Genomic DNA, 15,443 nt, shown 5'->3' with positions numbered 1-15,443 from the left:
TACATGGAAAAACACACAAAACCTTGCTATCAATGAGAGGAAAAGTAGTCGGCCAAGAGGTACCATCTATGCCTCTGAAGCCAGAAAAAGAAATCGTGATAAAATCTAAACTGGGTGGTGTTGTGGAGAAACAGGTACATGGTTGATGGTTCCACAAATTGGTTCAGTCTTCCTGAAAAGCAATCTAGCAGGAAACCAAAAAAAAAAAAAATCTGGAAATGTATCCTAATGAAATGACTTATTTCTTCAGATGGTAAGCTTTCATCACTCATGCTTGTTACATTTCCATTTCCTCAGTTTCCTTTATAGGTTTCATCACAGTTTTAAAAAAAAATAAACAACAGCTGGTATTGTTGCTTGTTTTTATTTATTTATTTGGTTGTGTCGGGTCTCAGGTGTAGGACATTGGATCTTCGTTGGTCCTTCACTGTGGTGCATGGACTCTCTAGTTACGGCACACAGGTTCAGTAATTGCAATGCCCGGGCTTAGTTGCTGCACAACACTTGGAATCTTAGTTTCCCAACCAGGGATTGAACCCACGTCCTCCATTGCAGGGCAGACTCTTAACCACTGGATCACCAGGGAAGTCCCGGTTTCATGACACATTGTCAAGTGAAATATTTTTTAAATTCTCAGAGGTTCAGATTATCCTTATCTTCTCTGATTTTTATTCAATAGTTAGAAATATATTTCCCTTCACAGTGGACATAAATCTGCCATTTGGTTTTCTTTGATATTTTTATATGGTTTTTGTGGTTGCCTGTCTCTTTCATCCTTGAAGCAATCTGGATTTTTAAATTGTATACTGTGAATAGTCCTGGCTTAGGTTGGTGCCTTCCCAGATTAAAACAGGAGCTGGGAATGCAGGCTTGGAAGGTTCTCTAGTTCAGTGGTTCCCATTTTGTCTGTGTGGTATATCACAAGGGAGCTTAAAAGAAAAAGAGAGAGATGTGAGGTTGCCAGCCTCCACTCCTGGACATTCTGACTCAGTTGGCCTAGAATAGGATCTGGAAACCTGTGCTCAGCCACCATTAAGAAGCCACTCATCTGGTCTAACACCCAACAATTAGACTCCCTGTAATGTCTCACTATATATTAAATAACCCTTCTCCATATTGTTATGTGACTTTGAAGAGTTTTTCTGGTAGGCGTCCCTACCTAACTAACTCCAGGTAGTGAGAGAAAACTCTCACTTGGTTGAAAAGCTACAATTTATGGGAAGCTCCTTTAGAACCTCCTAAAAGCTGCTCATCAGACTTCAGACCTCAGGGAATGGCAGAGAAAAGTTATCTGGCCTGGAGAGCCCCTGGGATCCTGAGTGTGGCCATGACATGTCGCTTCCTAGGCTTCACCTTGCAGAAATCCTACCCCTTCCCTGAGCCAGCACTGCATCCCCAAAGTAGCTTGGAGGTAGAGTGACCGTTGATCCAGTTGCTGGATGAACCAATCAATCCCATTGATTCTGGCTCCTCCTCTCCCTGACACATGTTCATTTCTACTGCTGGTTATGTGATAGGTCCTAGCATCCTACCAAGCCAGGAGACGAGAGGCTGATACGCAGCTGTGCCTGGGTCTGCATTTTTTTCATCCACATGTGGGACAAGGGTGGTCTACCTTCCAGGTCTGGCACAGGGCTCTCCAGCCTCCCAAGCTCACTACCAGTAACTTTGGGGAAGCTCCCTCTTTGGGCCAGGGAAGACCAGAGGTCGGCCTCGGGTTGTGCAGAAACGCAAGGTGGCACTGAGGGTTGTCCCACTCACGCCAGGTTCACCCCTTGTCCCTCTCTCTCCCAATGCTGCATGAAGTGAAGTCGCTTCCGGGGATGCCTTTGAGCCCTGCCCCTGCCGTTGCCACCTTCAGCCAAGCTCCATGCCAGCCTCAGGCATCACAGACCCTGACGCCACTGGCTGTACAAACTGCCCCCCAGGTAAGGGCCACCCCAGGGAGCTAGACAGAGGGCAGTGGGCAAGAGAAAGGCAAGGGATAGCCAACATGGGCTGGCCACGGGGTCTGGGAACTTCATAAGGCAGAACAGGGAAGGGGCTATGGCTTGAGGGAGGGAATCTCCTACTAGGGACCCCTGGCCTTTCCCCTGTCCCAGATCAGGCCCCCTGGGAAAAGTAAATCTGCATTTGTCAGGTAATCCCCTTGGGTCCAGCAAGGATTATAAGAGTACAGTAACTCCTTCAAGTCATCTAATGATTAATTGAGTGAATACCCTCGTCAGCCCCTCTAGGGGGTGCCTGGAAGAGTTAACGGCTCCTCATTTAGAGCAGAGGGCAGCCCCAGCACAGCCAGAAGCTGCTCCAGGGGCCTCCAGGCAGACTGAGCACCCTGTGACATCTTTCACTGCACACACGTATCCAAGGTGTCCATCAGGAGTGTCTTCCATCATAGCTTCCCAGAGGCCTCTGTGGGCCTTGACGATTCAGTTCCACCAGCCCCTACCCCTGCTTCCTGGTCACAAAGCAGTGGTCCTGTGGGCAAAGACCCAGGGAAGGCTTGGGAGGCAGCCGACCATGGTGGGAGAGACCTGTGACCCTTTCTGATGGGCTCCTCCTCAGATGGGCTCCTCCTGGGATGGGCTCCAGCTAGGGCTCATCTCTTCCCTGCCCTCACGCAGCCTTCCCCGCCTCCCCTCAGAATGCTTTGTGTATGCTCAGCTGGGTCGACCCAGCGTTTGCGCTGTTGATGTTGATTTTTTATTTTTTCTTTTCTTTTTTGAAATCTTGTTTGCTTTTGCAGGTCTTGACTCAGGAAAACTTAGCCACAGTTCTGACAGGAGTTATGGTTCCAGCAGGGGCAGTTACTCAACCTCTTCTTATCCCCATCAGTATTGCAGGTCAAGTGGCTGGTCAACAGGGGCTGGCCGTGTGGACAATTCCTACTGCAACCGTGGCTGCCCTCCCAGGACTGACCGCTGCTTCTCCCACGGGGGGAATTTTCAAGCCACCTTTAGCCGGTCTCCAAGGTAACGGCAACTCTCCCCAGGACTGCACCAGGCCCCCGCCACCTTCCACTACCTTCCTTGCTCGTGTGTTTGCCATGTTGGACTCTGAACCCGCGGCCCTCCCAGGGCAAGAGCCCTGGAGTCTGGATCTGGTGTCCCAGGCCCCCAGCCAGAGAGCTGCTGCACCATCTCAGGACTCTAGGCCACGACACCATGCTGGCCCAGCAGGCCTGTCTTCCTCCAGCTGTCTGGACTACCCTCCCCCCTACGCCAGACCTCACCCTGTGACCAGCCTCCTGAGAAGGACTGCAAGAAGATTCCACTTCTGGTTCTGAACCTACACATCTCCAGGCCCTAGGGAGGGGGGATGAGAGATGTTGGCATGTGCCACCCCTGCAAGGATCAAGGGAATAACAGCAGCCTGTGCCCCCACCCCAGTGCCCCGACCCCCGTCTCGTTCTTGTACCAGATCCCTTGGGATTGGAGCTGCTCTGGCCTGCGGCTAGGCATTTGAGCGCCTCTGTCTCTGCCTTGCTCCATAGCAGCTGCTGTGCTGAACACCGCTCTCCCGGCACCTGTACAAGCCGCCCCACCGGCCCAGGCCTCCTCGCCCGCCCAGCCCCGACCACCGGCCCAGCCCCAGACGCTGTTCCAGCCCCAGCCACTGCTGCAGACCACACCGGCCATTCTACCGCAGCCCACTGCTGCCACCGCCACTGCCCCCACCCCCAAGTCTGTGGACACCCCCACACAGATCACCGTTCAGCCTGCAGGCTTCGCATTCAGCCCGGGAATCGTAAGCTGCTGCCCTCACCCAAGGCTCACCGGGGATGGACCGGATCTCTGGCCAAGGGTGAACCTGACCCTTGCCACGGGGGAGTATGGAGGTGGAGGACCAGCCCCTTGAATGCGGCTCTTTTCCAACACTTCGGCAGAGATGGGCTCCTTCCAAGGCAGCTGTCAGCCCATGCATCCCAGCCAAGAGCAGACAACCTCTGCCAAGAGGGCTGGCCCAACCTTCCAGAACCTGGACCATGGACCAGCCTTGGAGGGTGGGATGATGTCTGGGGATTGCAAACTTGTGAGCTGCTGCTAAAGTGGCGCTAGAGGCTCACGGCCCCATGCCAGTGTCTATCCAGTGTGGCTCCTGGCTTGGTAGTAGAGCTGTTAGGCATGACTAGATGGCCTCTAGTTAGATGTGGCAAGAGTCACGTCAGCCCCTCCAGCCTGGCCCTTCTTCTGCTCTCCCAGGGCTGGCCTGAAAGATTAGCCAGAGTTACTCTTCCAAGACTGTGGCCCCGCCCTTCCCTGCTTACCTCCTGCAGCCCCTAGCCCTGGATACCATTCAGTTGGTAGACTTGGGCTTGCAGCCCACACTCATATCTGCCCAGCATCGGTTACCCCCCACCCCTGCCCCAGTACCCTCAGCCCTCTTCCCTCTGCCTTGGGCTGTTTCTCGCCCCATTGCCTCTGAGCAAGGCTCTTCCTCCACCCACAGATCAGTGCTGCCTCCCTCGGGGGACAGACCCAGATCCTGGGCTCCCTCACCACAACTCCGGTCATTGCCAACGCCATTCCCAGCATGCCGGGGATCAGCAGTCAGATTCTCACCAACGCTCAGGGTCAGGCAAGTGGTCAAAGCCAGGCGGAGGGGTGGGGAGCGTGGAGATGCTGGCTCTGGGTGAGGGCACATGTGTGGGAGGACTGGGTCATAGAAACTCAACCAGGGTGAGACGTTGCTGTTTATTACTGCCTGTGTGACTGCTCTCTGCTGATGCTGAGGCCAGGCGGGGGCATAGCCCCCACCCCAACCCTGGGTTGGGTGCTCACTCTAGTTGGGGGTTTTCATTTAGGCAGCCCTCGCTTTGTGGCCAGGTTCTGTGCTAGGTGCCTTCTCGTACATTATCCCACTTCATTCTGAGTACAACCTGTTGGGTGGAGATTTTTGTTCCCATTTTACAGGGGAGAAGGCTGAGGTTTGGAGAAATTAAGCTAGTTAAAGTGTGGCAGAGCAGGGCTTCACATGTAGACCCACTCCTGCTCCCTCAAGGCTCTGGAGAATAGAGAAGCAGCCCCTAGGGTGTGAATCCTTCACTTTACTTTGAGGACACTGAAGCCCAGAAGGGTTAGGTGACTTGTCTAAGTCCCTTCCTGCCAGTGTGGGGATTTGGGTTGGGGGTGGAGCTGGACGCTGCCCTCACACGTGGGGTCCCTGTGTTTCCTCCCAGGTTATTGGAACACTTCCTTGGGTAGTGAACTCGGCTAGCGTGGCGGCCCCAGCACCGGCCCAAAGCCTGCAGGTCCAGGCTGTGACCCCCCAGCTGTTGTTGAACGCCCAGGGCCAGGTGATCGCGACCCTGGCCAGCAGCCCCCTGCCTCCTCCTGTGGCTGTCCGGAAGCCAAGCACTCCTGAGTCCCCTGCTAAGAGTGAGGTACAAGGGCTGGGTTGGGGGAGGGTGGCAGGCAGTGCTGTCAGGCATGAGCGGCCTCCCTCCAGAGGCTGGGCATGACAACATTATTTTCCAAAGTCCCTGGGAAAGCAGGACACCTCCCCAAAGTGGAGGGAGGTGCAAGGTAGATGGTCCCTTTGGTTCACACGTGCTCTGCCCGGAAAAACACTACCACCACCCCGACCCCTTACCCCCATACACCAAATATGTGTATATGTGCCCTCAGAGGCCAGTGCCACTCTGAGAAGGCCAGGGAAGGGTAGTCAAAGTAAACTGGGCCTTGGGACTTCCCTGGTGGTTCAGTGCTTAAGACTCTGTACTTCCAATTCAGGGGACGCAGGTTTGATCCTTGGTAGGAGAACTAAGATCCCACATGCTGCAGGGTGAGAACAACAACAAAAAGTTAATTGGGGCTCAATCAACTCCAGGGTGAACAAATTGCTGGAAAGGCCCTGGGAGGTTCATTCTGCACCCGCCTCCTCTTCACCCCTTCATCCCTCCACCCCTCCTCCACTCTGCACTGTGGCATCGATTATTCACTCACGCATTCATTCTAGGAGTGGTTTTTGAGTGCCTACTGTATTCCAGTGCTGAAGATACAGAGATGAATAAGATGCCCTTCCTTGCCTTAGGTAGCCCAGCATCAGAGATAATTAAAGTCAGTGTGGCAAAGGCTCTGATAGGGGCAGGATAAGGTGCTTTAGGAACCCAGTCTGCTGACTGAGGAGTCTGACAAGGCTTCACAGAGTACGACGCTGAACTAATCTAAAGGGATGGGTTGGATGAGAGATTCTTCTACTGCCACAGAACTGCAGGCAGTAGAGTGTGCCAGAGCAGGGGTTCTCCAACTCGAGTGTGCCGAAGAACACCTGGAGGGCTTGCTAGGATGCAGGTTTCCAGGCCCCACCTTGGAGTCTCATACAGTAGGTCTGGAGTGGGGCTGAAGGATTCACATCTCTAACAAGTTCCTAGGTGATGTTGAGGCTTTGGTTCTCAAATATGATATCCTGCTTCCCAGCTTCATTGAATAACCTCAGCCTCATCTGTAGAAGGAGAAGGCAATGGCAACCCACTCCAGTACTCTCGCCTGGAAAATCCCATGGACGGAAGAGCCTGGTAGGCTGCAGTCCATGGGGTCGCTAAGAGTCGGACACGACTGAGCGACTTCACTTTCACTTTTCCTTTCATGCACTGGAGAAGGAAATGGCAACCCACTCCAGTGTTCTTGCCTGGAGAATCCCAGGGACGGGGGAGCCTGGTGGGCTGCCATCTATAGGGTCGCACAGAGTTGGACACGAGTGAAGCAACTTAGCAGCAGCAGCAGCATCTATAGAATGGGAATGATAAGAGTACCAACTTAAGGAACAGTCTCTCAGAGCGATCTGAGGTGCTGCTTCCCAGGCTGCAGTCCTCATTTTGCACCCAATAAAATTTAGCTTGCAACTTTCAACTTCTGCATCTTTTTAGTCAACACTTCTGTTACTGCTTCCTTCTCACAGCTCGGGGATTTCAGTTCAGTTCAGTTCAGTCGCTCAGTCATGTTCGACTCTTTGCAACCCCATGAATTGCAGCACGCCAGGCCTCCCTGTCCATCACCAGCTCCCGGAGTTTACTCAAACTCATGCCCATCGAGTCGGTGATGCCATCCAGCCATCTCATCCTCTGTCGCCCCCTTCTCCTCCTGCCCCCAATCCCTTCCAGCATCAGGGTCTTTTCCAATGAGGCAACTCTTCATATGAGGTGGCCGAAGTACTGGAGTTTCAGCTTCAGCATCAGTCCTTCCAGTGAACACCCAGGACTGATCTCCTTTAGGATGGACTGGTTGGATCTCCTTGTAGTCCAGGGGACTTCTCCAACACCACAGTTCAAAAGCATCAGTTTTTCGGCACTCAGCTTTCTTCACAGTCCAACTCTCACATCCATACATGACCACTGGAAAAACCATAGCCTTGACCAGACGGACCTTTGTTGGCAAAGTAATGTCTCTGCTTTGTAATATGCTATCTAGGTTGGTCATAACTTTCCTTCCAAGGAGTAAGCGTCTTTTAATTTCATGGCTGCAGTCACCATCCGCCATGATTTTGGAGCCCAAAAAAATAAAGTCTGACACTGTTTCCACTGTCTCCCCATCTATTTCCCATGAGGTGATGGGAAAAAAAGAAACAAAAAAAAAAAAATAAAAGAAAAAAAAAAAGAAAAAAAAAAAGAGTACCAACTTAAGTTATGAATGTTAAAGGATACATCACACAGAAAGTTGGTACACAAAGTGAAATGTGTGTAAAATGTGTAAAAAATGGTGCTTTTATTGTTATCACTAACATTAGGTAACGGGGAGTCACTGGAGAGTTTTTAGCAGGGAAGTGGCTAGTTATATGTGTATTTTAAAAATTCCCTTTGCTCTCCAGGTGGAGCCGAGAATTGGACTGTGGTGAGACTTGAGTCCTATTTGTTATTGTTATTCAGTCACTCAGTTGGGTCCGACTCTTCGCGACTCCATGGACTGCAGCACGCCAGGCTTCCTTGTCTTTCACTGTCTCCCAGAGTTTGCTCAAACTCATGTCCTTTGAGTTGGTGATGTCATCCAACCATCTCATCCTCTGTCACCCCCTTCTCCTTCTGCCCTCAATCTTTCCCAGCATCAGGGTCTTTTCCAATGAATCGGCCCTTCGTATTAGGGAGCCAAAATATCAGGGCTTCAGCTCTAGCGTCAGTCCTTCCAGTGAATATTCAGGGTCAATTTCCTTTAGGATTGACTGGTTTGATCTCCTTGCTGTCCAAGGGACTCTCAAGAGTCTTCTCCAGCACCACAATTCAAAGGCATCAATTCTTTGGCCCTCAGCTATTAGGAGACAGCCTCAAGAATTCTAGCCAAGGCCCATCCTAGAGAAATCTGCACTTTCAGGAAGCTTAAAAAAAAGTCATACTTCAGATACTGATTTCATATGTTTATAGTTTATCCTGATTATAAACATGATAAAAGCTGTTTATTAAAATTCCAACATTATGTATGATGTCAAAAAGTAAAAATCCCTTCTAACTCCACTTCCAGAGATGACTTCTGTTGATACTTCGCTTTATATGACTCCAGAATTTTTTTTCTTGGAAATTCGTGTTTTTTTTTAAAGGGATTATTCCATAAAAATTGTTTTTCACCTTACTTTTTTTTTTCTTTCACTTAGCACTGTGACTCAGAGGTCTTTCCATGGCAGTTATTAAGAGATATTCTTTTTCATGGTACAGTGTCTTACTGTAGTGAGGCCCCAAAAGTCATTTGCCAGTTACCTATTAATGGGTATGGGATTTTCCTGGTGGTTTAGAGGTAAAGCATCTGCCTGCAATGCAGGAGACACAGGAGACACTGGTTCAGTCCCTGGGTGGGAAAGATCCCCTGGAGGAGGGCATGGCAAGCCACTCCAGTATTCTTGCCTGGAGTATCCCATGGACAGAGGAGCCTGGTGGGCTACTGTCTATATGGTTGCACAGATTCGGAAACGACCAAAGCGACTTAGTATACATGCTCGAACGCGTTAATGAAGATTTGGGGTGTGGTGGCTCTAGAATCAGGTTTAGGTTTCTCCTTTGAGGGCAGAGACTTGAGAATCAAGGGTGGATACTTGGAGCTTTGACCAAGTAGCTGGAACCTTTCTGAGCCTCTGACCTGCCTGGGTCATAGACACCTACAAGGCCCTGGCTCGGTGGGGCACATCCTGTGCTTATTTTGGAGGTCATCATCATTGGGTGGGTGCTAATGCATAGCTTCTAATCTTGCCTTCTGATGGGGCACAGGTAAAAGTGTGCTGGATGAGGGAGGATTCCATGCCCGCTTTTGCCCTGCCTCCGGACTGCCCAGAGACTCCACCCTGCTAACCAGGCAGGCGGGCAGTGGGGGTTTGTTGGCTCTTCTTCTCACAGGTGCAGCCCATCCAGCCCACACCAGCCATGCCCCAGCCGGCCGTGGTCATCGCCAGCCCAGCCCCAGCAGCCAAGCCTGCTGCCTCTGCTCCCATCCCCATCACCTGCTCAGAGACCCCGACGGTCAGCCAGCTGGTGTCCAGTAAGTGGCTCCAAGGGAAGGGTATGGCGAAGGGGTGAGGCATTTTTTCAGACACCCTGACCACATTAGATGATGCTCCCCTTAGTAAACTTTTGGGAGTCCCAAAGGGAAGAGCAGAGGCCCATTGCCAGGAACTGACTTTCTTATTCTCATTCTACGGAGCGGGATTATGTGCATGACCATGGTGGAGGCTGCTTAGCGGGCTGTCTGGCTGCTTCTCTGAGAAGCCAAACCATTGGCTGTCTCTCCTATGGTCTCTCACCAGTATTTGAAGAATGTGGATAGCTAACAGGTGTGCGTGGGGCCAGACTGGGGAGAATTAGGGAGGGTCAACAGTTAGAGCTGGAAGAACTTAAAATAGACCTCTGTCTCCAGACACCTTGGTCCTGGCCCATTGCTCCCAAGTTTTATTTGTCTTGGGGACAGGAATGATGAGGGTCTTAAGGGTACACAGGCCTTTTGTCAAACGTCCTGATCCCTCACTACTCACCAGGCTAGGCCAACGGGCTGGGTAAATGTGTGTAGACATGATGTGTGTAAGAAATGTGTGTAAGACAGATGATTGTCTGTCTTACACACTCACTCCTGCCCCCTTCCTCTGGCCTAGAGCCACACACCCCCAGTCTGGATGAGGATGGGATCAACTTAGAAGAGATCCGGGAGTTTGCCAAGAACTTTAAGATCCGGCGGCTGTCCCTGGGCCTCACACAGACCCAGGTGGGTCAGGCTCTGACTGCAACGGAAGGCCCAGCCTACAGCCAGTCAGCCATCTGCCGGTGAGTAAGACTGCCTGAACAAGGTCAGGACACTCACAGGAGCTCAGGTATCTGGCACTTAGACATGAACACCTGCAGTAGTCAAAGTCTTTCTGGGGGCCCTCTGAAGTTTATCCTCCAATCCTGAGCATTTATATTGTCTATTTAGGAGGAATCCAAGATCCTAATCCAGTTAGGAATCCTAGAGGGACAGGTACAGCTTATGAAATTAATCACAAGAGTGGGAACTTCGGTTCCGGCTTGGTTCTTAACTATAACCCACCATCACCTCTATCATGCTTCCACCTCCCCCTCTTATGAGACATGATTCTGAAGTGATGTAACTGACTTTTCTGTGTGCAGGTTCTGGCGCCTGTATTATAATTGATTGTAAAGTGTAAATCAACTATTTCAATTTTTTTAAATGGTGAAAAGAAAGATAAAATAAAAAGCACATCCTTAAGTCATGTGCTTTTTCGAAAAAACACATGGCTTAGGGATGGCCAAAAGGTTTCATCTGCTTGCCAACTCTATATATTAGACTAGAGTGATTATTACGTTACAGTGTCATGTTGGGAATTCTGTATTCTCATCTGGGTTCAGCCAGAAAGAGTATTCTGACTTAGTGATGCTGCAGTTGGAGGAAGACAGCACTTAGGACATCTATTTGCCATGTTTGGAGGCCTCTCAACATGATTCCTCAAAGGACCTCACCCATTTGGGTGTGAAGGTTTTGGAATGGTGTTCATAAAGCAGCTGCCCTGTTATCATTGCACTGTAAACTGAGGCCATGGGAATGGTCTCCCTGTTGTGACCTGGGAGACAGGACACTCTGAGGAGTCTGGGCTGGGCCGAGCCAGGGGATCTTAGTGAGGGTTGTAGGGGTCTGCCAGCCCCAGGAGGAGCAGCCTCCTGCGGCCAGCACTCACACCCGGGGTGGGAAATAAGACACTGTCACTGTCCCTTCCTGGGCCTGGGTCACCCACAGGTTTGAGAAGCTGGACATCACACCCAAGAGCGCCCAGAAACTGAAGCCGGTGCTGGAGAAGTGGCTACATGAAGCTGAACTCCGGAACCAGGAAGGCCAGCAGAACCTGATGGAGTTTGTGGGAGGCGAGCCCTCCAAGAAACGTAAGCGCCGCACCTCCTTCACCCCCCAGGCCATAGAGGCTCTCAATGCCTACTTTGAGAAGAACCCGCTGCCCACAGGCCAGGAGATCACCGAGATTGCAAAGGAGCTCAACTATGACCGGGAGGTCGTGCGGGTCTGGTTCTGCAACCGGCGCCAGACACTCAAGAACACCAGCAAGCTGAACGTCTTTCAGATCCCTTAGGGCTCAGCCCCAGCCCTGTGTCCCAGCACTTTGTACCTCCCTTGGGCATCCGGCTCCGGCTGCCACCCTGCAGCATCTGTCATTCTGCTGCCCGTGGCTGTGTTTGTCCTGGGTTGGGAGTCTCCACCGTGCGCCTGTGTGTCAGCTGCCTCCCTCCTCTTCCCCGTGTCGTCCGCATCCCATGGAGGGCAGTGGGCCCCACCTGAGACCTCCAGGTTTGGGGCTGGTCATGCCGAAGGAGGGGATTTGCCGTGTCACTTAAAGAAGCACTTTGCTGATGTGGGTTTGTGAAGGGTGAATTCTGGTTGGGAACCAGAGGCTCCCCATCTTTGGGACGGGGCTGTAGTCGCCTCTAGGACCACTGGCCATTAGCTCTTGTGTTTGATGGCACTCTCTCCATTGTCTCTTCTCTGTTCCTCTGTGTGAGTGTGGCAGGTACAGCAGCTCATCCAGTGGAACCACAGCCTCACCCACCTGCCCTCCGCCTGCAGTCACACTGTCCCCCGACAAAATCCAAGAGATCTTGTTCTGAAAAGTGTGATGTGATGTGCAGCTCAGAAAGTCAGATTCCATGTATGCCTCGACCTCACGGTCAGAAGGTTTCCACAGACCTGGGGCCAGAACACACGATCACTCCCATCTTTCCTTGGCTCCTATGTAGGGAAAATGGCACTAAAGCAAAATTCTTTCTTTCATACATCATGTCGGAAGAAATCAGCCGTGAACTCTAGCTGTCCTGGAGTTGACCTGGGTCTATAGCAGGTTGTGAAGTGAAAGTCACTCAGTTGTATCCAACTCTTTGCGACCCATGGACTGTACAGTCTGTGGGATTCTCCAGGCCAGAATACTGGAGTGGGTAGCCTTTCCCTTCTTCAAGGGATCTCCCCAACCCAGGGATCAAACCCAGGTCTCCTACATTGCAGACGGATTCTTTACCAGCTAAGCCAGCAGATTGGGAACTTGATAAATACGGTATCTCTCCCAGATTTTAATCTGATCTCTGTCCATGTCCATCTCCACATCAGAATATTGTGGTTAAGAGAACTTGCAGCCTGGAAAATCCCCCTGCCCAGATAAGCAGGCACTCGGGGGAAAAAAAGAATGAGGAAAGGAATGCTAAGTCTCTCTTGCCCTCACACTCACCTCCCACCCAGTCCTGGGGTCTTCTCAGAAGCAGCAAATGAAACGACACCAGACAGGAAGGCCCTAGGAAAAGCCCACATCCATAAAGAGCTGACAGCAGCCTGGGAAGGTCCTTTGTGGAAGGTGACTTAACTAATTTCCTTTGTAACTTGCAGTCTTGGATACCAGAGGAGAAATCTAATTTTGTCCAGAATCTTAGACCATGTGTTTGTGTGAACAAGCCCCCTAGAGTGCTTCTGAGTTAAGAATACCTCTAGAGCAGGCTGGGTTTTGCCCTCAGAGAGGGTATCTGTGGTACACTGGAGCTTGGCATCTCATGCAAGATGTTCAGTGAGTTTCCCAGCCTCCCTGCGGCTGGGTATCCCCTGGAACTCAGTATGTGACTCGGGGAGGTCAGGAGGGCACTGGGAGGTTTGCTAGAGGCGCCCAGCCTGCTATGTAGACTAGACTTAAAGGTCACACACAAGTCACAGGGGTCAGCCGCCCCCACCTTTCACAGCTCCTGTCCTTACAGAACCTGGTCTCTAGCAGCTGCCCTCCAACACCCCTCACACGATAAACCCTGAAGAAGTGACTGCTGTGTGAGGGCATGTTACCAGCTCCTTGGGACACTGGTGCAGAGCCCAGCCTTGCTTCCTCTGGCAGACTGGGTTTCCTTTCCCACCTGAAGCTGGTGCGTCCCAGGCCTCTCAGGGCCACTGGGCCATTGTCTTGGTGGCCCTGCCAGTGAGAGGGCAGTTGTGTGTCAAATTGCCACATATGTGCACACACACCCCACACCACTGCATTCTGACCAACCAGACTTGCTCACGTGTGGTGGGGGATGAGGAAGCAGGTGGGAACCTCGCTTTGCCGCAGCCTCCCAGCAGAGAATACGTCTCCAAGGGTAAGGCTGCACGCTCAAGTTCAAGGTTATCCACCCGACTCAATGAGGTGACAGGCTCACTTTAGAGGGGCACTTGAGAGAGGTGTTGTAAACAAGTTTTAAGTGAGAATCAAGTACCAGAGCTTGTGAAGGATTCAGTGACTTACAGTTCAATAAATTAGAGAGATACAGGTTTTTACCCTCAAGCCTTTGCATTCAGTTATGCTTTCTTTCTTGGGAGAGACAAGTGGGTCATGCCTGGTGCATACAGGAGTAGCATGTGATCCAGGGCGTGTCCACGGCAGTGGATATGCAGGAGGACACCATCTGTCCTGTGTCACGGCAGGAAAAAACTGCTCTAAATTAGGCCTGGACATGCTTTCTTAGCTCCTCCCGCATCTAAATCTGTCTTCTCAAGGCTGGGCTAGAACGAAAGCTTTTCTTCTGCTGGAATGATGGGTTGGTCTTTCAGAGAAACAAGCCCGGGGGGGGAGGGGGGCCAGAGTGTTTGCAAGCTGAATTCCCCAGACAGGGGCTACAGGGTGTCCCTGAAGTACGCACACAGCAGAGCTCATCAACCTGATCTCTGCTCTTACTGCCCCACCATAGGGCCCCCTGGAAGCAGCTATGGCCCTGAGGTGGGGTTTTGTTTTGTTTATATCCTTGTTACGAGCAGCATCAGACTCTGAAGGGAGTTGATACTGATTTTGTTTTAAAAGCACCTTTCTGGTTACCAGCCAGAGCCCAGTGGCTCCTTTGCCATGGAAAGGCAGGCGAAAGGGCAGAAAAAGCTTCACTGTTTGCATGTGGTTTTGTTTTTGTTTCAAAGAGCAAAATGTTCTGTGGCTTAATGAATCGGCTGGGGCCTTTGACCCTGCACTAATCATGGCATTTTATCCAAGTGGGGTTCAGGGAGAGAACTCAGCCAAGTGGATTAAAGAACCTGTTTGAATTTGGAATGAGAGGCCCTGGCTTTTTTGTGTGTCCTTGGAAATTCAATCACCTTCCTATGCCTAGATTCCCTTCCTGTCTCACAGGCCAGGCTCTGACACCAAGGTTCTAACTGTTCCCGGACATGGACAAAGTCTGCTGAGAGCTGGAGTGAGGGGTGGGGGGAGGAGGATGGGGGGAGGGGGCAAGCACTTGGTGTAGTTGTGTGGAATAAACAGTATTTTTTCTTTTGTACTGGTCTGCTTGTTTCTCTTTTACCTCTCAGAGTGATGTAAGAAAATCAGGGTCAGAGACCAGAGGATGAGCTGCCTTTGCTGGCAGAGCTTGTGGCCTGGAAAATCCCATTGCAAGAGGAAGAGGATCAGTGCCCTGGACTCCTACTTCCCTGCCATGATCTCCCTATGGGGTACAGGGTCAAGGGGATGTGACCTTTTTCTTTCCAGATCACCCCTGATACCTAGGACCCCAGAATTCCCTGCCAAGAGGGCAGCTGTTTGTCAGAAAGCTGGGTGGATAGAGCTTGGCTGTGCAGGCTGGATGCCTCTACATATGCACAAAGCCCTTTATGGCGTGAGGTGGAGCTGCGAGGGGGTTAAGAGGAGGCAGGCTGGGGGCCAGGACTGAGGCACATTCTAGCATAGAACTTCAGGGAGTCCTAAAAGTCCAAATTCAAACCTAGCCTTCTGGGTCATTATGAAGGTATGCTTATCGTGATGAGAGGCTAGAATAGTCACAAGTAGGTTGATTTATGCTTTTCCTGGAGAAGGGTATGGCAACCCACTCCAGTATTCATGCCTGGAGAATCCCGTGGATAGAGAGCCCGGCAGGCTACATTCCATAGGGTCACACAGAATCAGACCTGACTGAAGCAACTTAGCATGCACCCACATGCTTTATAAACATTTAGATATAGGTAAGACTGCTGATGGTGACTGCAGCC

General features: G+C 51.3%; 1 protein-coding gene across 17 annotated transcripts in view; it reads left to right on the top strand.

Annotated features, from left to right (window-relative positions):
• The window catches only part of POU6F1 (POU class 6 homeobox 1), a 29,332-nt gene extending 14,601 nt beyond the window's left edge, over positions 1-14,731 (top strand). For 5 of the 17 annotated variants that reach the window (XM_043446239.1, XM_043446238.1, XM_043446237.1 and 2 more), the window contains 8 exons: positions 1,812-1,928; positions 2,836-2,972; positions 3,494-4,003; positions 4,450-4,573; positions 5,180-5,383; positions 9,314-9,455; positions 10,063-10,231; positions 11,199-14,731. In XM_043446239.1, coding sequence (XP_043302174.1) covers positions 1,812-1,928; positions 2,836-2,972; positions 3,494-4,003; positions 4,450-4,573; positions 5,180-5,383; positions 9,314-9,455; positions 10,063-10,231; positions 11,199-11,544 — 1,749 coding nt within the window. In that variant the 3' untranslated portion in view covers positions 11,545-14,731. Of the gene's footprint in view, positions 1-1,766; positions 1,929-2,746; positions 2,973-3,493; positions 4,004-4,449; positions 4,579-5,179; positions 5,384-9,313; positions 9,456-10,062; positions 10,232-11,198 lie in introns of all 17 variants that reach the window. The other 12 variants (XM_043446233.1, XM_043446234.1, XM_043446231.1 and 9 more) reach the window with 9 other exon arrangements.
• The last annotated feature ends 712 nt before the right edge of the window (positions 14,732-15,443 follow it).

The sequence above is a fragment of the Cervus canadensis genome, chromosome 25 (assembly GCF_019320065.1).
Source record: "Cervus canadensis isolate Bull #8, Minnesota chromosome 25, ASM1932006v1, whole genome shotgun sequence".
Classification (NCBI taxonomy): Eukaryota; Metazoa; Chordata; class Mammalia; order Artiodactyla; family Cervidae; genus Cervus; species Cervus canadensis.
Note: the sequence above shows the minus strand (reverse complement) of the source record. Positions and strands in the feature narration are given on the sequence as shown.